General features: G+C 43.9%; 1 protein-coding gene across 2 annotated transcripts in view; it reads left to right on the forward strand.

Moving 5' to 3' along the window:
• Positions 1–3,257, forward strand: part of LOC134070358 (uncharacterized) — a 21,662-nt gene extending 18,405 nt beyond the window's left edge. For both annotated transcript variants that reach the window (XM_062526690.1, XM_062526689.1), the window contains exons 11-12: positions 692–795; positions 2,816–3,257. In XM_062526690.1, coding sequence (XP_062382674.1) covers positions 692–795 — 104 coding nt within the window. In that variant the 3' untranslated portion in view covers positions 2,816–3,257. The remainder of the gene's footprint in view (positions 1–691; positions 796–2,815) is intronic.
• The last annotated feature ends 4,243 nt before the right edge of the window (positions 3,258–7,500 follow it).

The following is a 7,500-nucleotide window of genomic DNA, read 5'->3' on the forward strand; positions in this document are numbered from 1 at the left end:
GTACTTCACCTCACTGTGTGTTCACTGCTCCGGGTTAGTGTGTAGTGTGTGTACTTCACCTCAATGTGTGTTCACTGCTCCGGGTTAGTGTGTAGTGTGTAGTGTGTGTACTTCACCTCACTGTGTTCACTGCTCCGGGTTAGTGTGTGTGTGCTTCACCTCAATGTGTGTTCACTGCTCCGGGTTAGTGTGTGTGTGTAGTGTGTGTGCTTCACCTCAATGTGTGTTCACTGCTCCGGGTTAGTGTGTAGTGTGTAGTGTGTGTGCTTCACCTCAATGTGTGTTCACTGTGTGCTGTGTGTGTTATCTAATTCATGGATTGGTGTAAATGCAGAGACCAAATTACCCTCACGGGATCAAAAGAGTATATATACTTATATACATTGTGGACAGCATAAGGCACATCTCAGCAATAATCCTGCCATCTAATCAGCATCTCGATATGCCACACCTGTGAGGTAGATGGATTATCTCAGCAAAGGAGAAGTGCAATGGAGATTAGCGATTAAGACAGATTTGTGAACAATATTTGAGAGAATATAGCATGCAGGCATGATGTTCCAATAGCTGGTCTCTTAGGTTCTCTGTAGGATTGTTCTAACCCTCCTCCCCTGACTCCCAATCTGCTCCATGGCGCCCCCTCGTGGTGAACTGCCCCCACTGCTGCCTTACAGTCTTTTCTTTCCCCCAGATTCAGAGCCTGAGCCACCGACGATTCTGATTGGCTCTCAGGCCTCTCTGGGGAGCCAATCAGATGATGATGATTTGGACAGTGGAGCATATGTCAACATATAGGTAGACACACAAACACACGTCATTTCACAACAGCATGTTATTGTGCTTTACAGTGAAGGGGGAACCCTCACTCCAACCTCAGAACACTCACCACTCACCAGCCAATCAGCAGAGACAACAGGGTCACATGATTAGCTTCAGCCAATCAGCTGAGACAACGGGGTCACATGATTAGCTTCAGCCAATCAGCAGAGACAGGTGACCCACTGGACTGGCTGCTGGCCAGAAGTCCCAACAACCTCCTCAATCTCGTCCCCATACACTATAAACACATAATGCATGATTTATTTATTTCGCCATTCCTTTTTCAACTTTGGCAAAATGCTTTTACATTTAAATTCATTTCCATTTCTCATAACAGAAGCTAAAATCCTTAGCTACATGATAATCCCCATACAATTGAAGCTAAAGGTCTTAGCTACATGATAATCCCCATACAGGAGAAGCTAAAGGTTTTAGCTACATGATAATCCCCATATAATTGAAGTTTAAGGGTTTAGCTACATGATAATCCCCTATAAAAGAAGTTTAAGGTTTTGGCTACATGCTAATCCCCTATAAAAGAAGCATAAAGTTTTAGCTACATGCTAGTCCCCTATAATCTTAGGGTTTTAGCTACATGATAATCCCCATGCAAAAGAAGCTAAAGGGTTTAGCTACATGATAACCCCCATAAAAAAAGACAAAGGGTTTAGCTACATGATAATCCCCTATAAAAGAAGCTAAAGGTCTTAGCTACATGATAATCCCTATATAAAAGAAGCTAAAGGTTTTAGCTACATGATAATCCCCAGATAAGACACCATTCCATAGTTTTGATTGATTGAATGACCTTATTGTTTAATTGCTATTCTCCTATATATTCAATGTTTATTTTCATTAGATTATTGCTTGGATTTATATTGTTTATTGTACATTGCTATTCTCCCAACTGTAGTCTGACCAACTTTTTATCTGTTAAATGATTTTTTGTATAGTTTTTTATTTTATTTGTGTCTGCCAAATAGCATAACCAACCATAATAGAAGCTAGGTCTTAGCTACATGCTAATCCCCATATTAAAGACGCTAAAGGTCTTAGCTACATGCTAATCCCCATATTAAAGACGCTAAAGGTCTTAGCTACATGCTAATCCCCATATTAAAGACGCTAAAGTTGTTACAGTGTCTTCATGCCACATCGGATATTTGGAAATTCCAACCTCCTATTCTACTCCACCACCATACCCTCCATCTTAAATGTGTTCCTCCATCTTAAATGTGTTCCTCCTATTCTACTCCACCACCATACCCTCCATCTTAAATGTGTTCCTCCTATTCTACTCCACCACCATACCCTCCATCTTAAATGTGTTCCTCCTATTCTACTCCACCATACCCTCCATCTTAAATGTGTTCCTCCTATTCTACTCCTCCACCATACCCTCCATCTTAAATGTGTTCCTCCTATTCTACTCCTCCACCATACCCTCCATCTTAAATGTGTTCCTCCTATTCTACTCCTCCATACCCTCCATCTTAAATGTGTTCCTCCTATTCTACTCCTCCACCATACCCTCCATCTTAAATGTGTTCCTCCTATTCTACTCCACCATACCCTCCATCTTAAATGTGTTCCTCCTATTCTACTCCTCCACCATACCCTCCATCTTAAATGTGTTCCTCCTATTCTATTCCACCATACCCTCCATCTTAAATGTGTTCCTCCTATTCTACTCCACCACACCCTCCATCTTAAATGTGTTCCTCCTATTCTACTCCTCCACCATACCCTCCATCTTAAATGTGTTCCTCCATCTTAAATGTGTTCCTCCTATTCTACTCCTCCACCACACCCTCCATCTTAAATGTGTTCCTCCTATTCTACTCCTCCACCACACCCTCCATCTTAAATGTGTTCCTCCTATTCTAATCCTCCACCATACCCTCCATCTTAAATGTGTTCCTCCTATTCTACTCCTCCACCATACCCTCCATCTTAAATGTGTTCCTCCATCTCTCTCTATCCCTCGCTCTCTCAGATTAATCAGCGGATCTCTGCGACCCCTGCGACCCCAACGACCTCCTCCTGACCCTGACGACCTCCTCCTGACCCCGACGACCTCTTCCTGACCCCCCCCCCCCCATCAAGGCCTCATCCAGGCTGGTTCTGAGTTCCACAGGCCGGTTCTGTGTTCCGTGGCCGGTTCTGGCTGATGGCCAGTGCTGTAAGGACGGTTCTGCAAGACCGGTTCTTTAAGGCCGGTTCTGGCTCGTTTCTGTGAATCCTCTGCTGACGACTCCTGAGAATGTTTTCTGTTTGACTTCCAGCCTTCATATCCAACTGGCTAATTTTCTTTCTAATTTTGATGTTAATATTTGGGTCAAGCTTTTGTTAACTGTTAATTGTTTACCTTCCCCTCTCACATGTACAAACATGATTATTAAATAAAGGGCGAATCCTCAACATGATTATTAAATAAAGGGCGAATCCTAAACATGATTATTAAATAAAGGGTGAATCCTAAACATATAACCATTGAATAAACATGATTATTAAAGTGTAACTGCACCCTAAAATATGTTTTTTGAGCTGTTGATTGATTGAATGTTGATTGATTGAAATTACTCATAAGTGGTGAACTACACTATTACCAGGGTTAATATTGACAAAAATAGTGTTTCCCGAGAAAAGTAACATTTTGTATGATTTTGTATTGGATATAGCTCTCCGCGCCCTCTACAGGTTGAAACATGCCATGGCATTTTGGTCCAAATGCTATTGAATGCTGACGCAGTCCTGCACTTCTCTGGCGACTCTACGTCACCGGGTCGTTACAAACTAGGAATGAAACGCCCCAACACCTGCTGCCCTGATTAGCCTACCTGTGATAAGCCAGCACTCATTCCCAGATTGACACGAACTCACCATGGTTGATTGGCTGCAGCAGTGCTGCACTACCTTCCAAATTTCAGAAAGTCCTGCCCATTTTGAAATCCTTTTTCAGAAATGTGAAGTGGATGGAGTTATGGGGTGCAGTTACACTTTAAACAAAGGGTGAATCCTAAACATGATTATTAAATAAAGGGTGAATTCCCCTATGACTGGAGTGTAAAAACATGATTATAAACACATGACGATGCAATGAGGAGTGGATCCTAAACCACCTGATGCAGTATAACCAAATGGTACACCAAAGCCTGTACATAGTCTATGATGTACACCACAGCCTACTGATTGACTTGATCGCATGTATACCACAGCCTACTGATTAAGTTGTAGCCTATGAATCAGCTCTAAATTATATACAAAATATTAGGCTAACTTTACCCACGATCTTATTTTAAGATCCAGGTTTAATGTATATGTCTTTACCCTGAGTGACACGCGCATCATATCGAGCTGCACGATAGACGATCGGAACACCCTTAACGTCTTTTTATGACCACGGGAAAAGACACATCACTTACCTTAGATCTGAAACAGGACAACAGACACCTTAGTGCTGGAACAGGACAACAGACATCTTAGTGCTGGAACTGCACAACAGACATCTTAGTGCTGGAACTGCACAACAGACACCTTAGTGCTGGAACAGGACAACAGACACCTCACTCACCTTAGTGCTGGAACTGGACAACAGACATCTTAGTGCTGGAACTGCACAACAGACATCTTAGTGCTGGAACAGGACAACAGACACCTTAGTGCTGGAACTGCACAACAGACATCTTAGTGCTGGAACTGCACAACAGACACCTTAGTGCTGGAACAGGACAACAGACACCTCACTCACCTTAGTGCTGGAACTGGACAACAGACATCTTAGTGCTGGAACTGCACAACAGACATCTTAGTGCTGGAACTGCACAACAGACATCTTAGTGCTGGAACTGCACAACAGACATCTTAGTGCTGGAACTGCACAACAGACATCTTAGTGCTGGAACTGCACAACAGACATCTTAGTGCTGGAACAGGACAACAGACATCTTAGTGCTGGAACAGGACAACAGACACCTTAGTGCTGGAACTGCACAACAGACATCTTAGTGCTGGAACTGCACAACAGACATCTTAGTGCTGGAACAGGACAACAGACATCTTAGTGCTGGAACTGCACAACAGACACCTTAGTGCTGGAACAGGACAACAGACATCTTAGTGCTGGAACTGCACAACAGACATCTTAGTGCTGGAACTGCACAACAGACACCTTAGTGCTGGAACAGGACAACAGACACCTTAGTGCTGGAACAGGACAACAGACACCTTAGTGCTGGAACAGGACAACAGACACCTCACTCACCTTAGTGCTGGAACAGGACAACAGACATCTTAGTGCTGGAACTGCACAACAGACACCTTAGTGCTGGAACTGCACAACAGACATCTTAGTGCTGGAACTGCACAACAGACACCTTAGTGCTGGAACAGGACAACAGACATCTTAGTGCTGGAACTGCACAACAGACATCTTAGTGCTGGAACAGGACAACAGACATCTTAGTGCTGGAACTGCACAACAGACATCTTAGTGCTGGAACAGGACAACAGACATCTTAGTGCTGGAACTGCACAACAGACACCTTAGTGCTGGAACAGGACAACAGACATCTTAGTGCTGGAACTGCACAACAGACATCTTAGTGCTGGAACAGGACAACAGACATCTTAGTGCTGGAACTGCACAACAGACATCTTAGTGCTGGAACTGCACAACAGACACCTTAGTGCTGGAACAGGACAACAGACATCTTAGTGCTGGAACTGCACAACAGACATCTTAGTGCTGGAACAGGACAACAGACATCTTAGTGCTGGAACAGGACAACAGACACCTTAGTGCTGGAACAGGACAACAGACATCTTAGTGCTGGAACAGGACAACAGACATCTTAGTGCTGGAACTGCACAACAGACACCTCACTCATCTTAGTGCTGGAACTGCACAACAGACACCTCACTCACCTTAGCGCTGGAACAGTAGAACAGAACATGACTGTACATAACGGAATTTTAGAGTTTATTAAATTAATAGCATCCAAGCTTGCCGAGTGTGTAGAAGGGACAATATTGGTTTATTTCCTTAAATCTCATCAGGTCAGTACTAAGTGTGTGTGTGTAGAGGGGACAATATTGGTTTATTTCTGGGATGAATCCTCTCTGATCTTTCCTTGAACTTCATCTGCGTCTAAGCTAATGTGATCACAAAGTGCCCTCTGGTGGCTGATAAGAGAACTTCAGGAGCTCAATGTAAAGCACCTGCTGATGACATCACAGGAGGAGATTGGAGCTGCTGCGGCATCAGCTGAGGAGCAGGAGGTCAGAGGTCAACAGGCTTATTTGTGTAAACACGAGTTGTAAAACCGTGTTGAAGGAGACACACAGCAGGTGAAAACAGTTTTTGCATGCACTGGTCAATTTCAAGATTTTGTGCTAGTTTGTTATCTTAGCATGTACTCTATCACCCTACTACAACAACAAAGTCCGATTTGCACATTTTGGTGTTTATTTCATTACATTTGTCTACTTGCGCCTACATATTTCTCCTAATTTCTCCAAGTTCCCATTCTAACGTGTCATGTAGCCTACTACTGTACCTCCACCGTGATCCGAAGCATATCGTGTGTGACACCGTTGGAAAGCCGGTACTCCTGCCTGACACAATCTAAATATGGACATTTCCTTTGTATTAGCCATGGAGGTATTATATAAGGAGAGCGTGACTAAGGTTGTGTCCAGAAGTCAAGCGTGCACGCTGGATAGTACCTTCTTGTCAGTAGCGTCTTAGTTAGTTTGCTCCTCAGTGTGCGTCCCTACCTACATTTGGACAGCACTAACTAGTTGGCGTCACCTGACTCGGGGAGGGGGGTGTGTTGACGATTTGCATGTCGTGCGGAGCTTGACCTGCGCTGCGCAATGGATTATGGGATACCTGAGGGCAAAAAAGATGCATCGATGCACGCTTGGAAATCACGCCAAACGAAGTACCCATCTAGTGAGAGCGCTTGACTTTCGGACAGTCTATTCTGACGTAACTTCCGGAAAATTCACACTGCCCAGCGTGCACGCTTGACTTCTGGACATAGCCTAAGTCCCGCCCTCCATACAAATGAATGGCGGAGGCTAGGTTAGTTAAAATAAAGCACATATTTTGCTCGTCACATGACAAGAAAAAAAAAAGTTGCTGGAGAACGCACACCTGAGTCAGAGTGGAGTTGTTTCCGCCCACCAACATGTGCGCGCATGAGAGCTCGTGCCCAACATGGATTTGCGTGCACGTAGCTAGTGTGTGTGTGTGTGTGTGTGTGTGTGTGTATTAGTATGTGTGTGTGTGTGTGTATTAGTATGTGTGTGTGTGTATTAGTATGTGTGTGTGTGTGTGTGTGTATCTATTAGTATGTGTGTGTTCTAAATGCTCCATGCGGCGCCATACTTGAAAATGCGTATGCTAACATGCCGAAGCTAATCTATGAACTGGAGCATTGAGGACACTGTTTGTGTAGAGAGTTTACTAAAAGAATTTCTAGGGGGTGGGGTATTACACATTGGGGTAATTTCTAGGGGGTGGGGTATTACACATTGGGGTAATTTCTAGGGGGTGGGGTATTACACATTGGGGTAATTTCTAGGGGGTGGGGTATTACACATTGGGGTAATTTCTAGGGGGTGGGGTATTATATTACACATTGCCACTCTTTCCACCAATGACATGTTTCACGG

Source organism: Sardina pilchardus, chromosome 22, assembly GCF_963854185.1.
Source record: "Sardina pilchardus chromosome 22, fSarPil1.1, whole genome shotgun sequence".
Lineage (NCBI taxonomy): Eukaryota > Metazoa > Chordata > Actinopteri > Clupeiformes > Clupeidae > Sardina > Sardina pilchardus.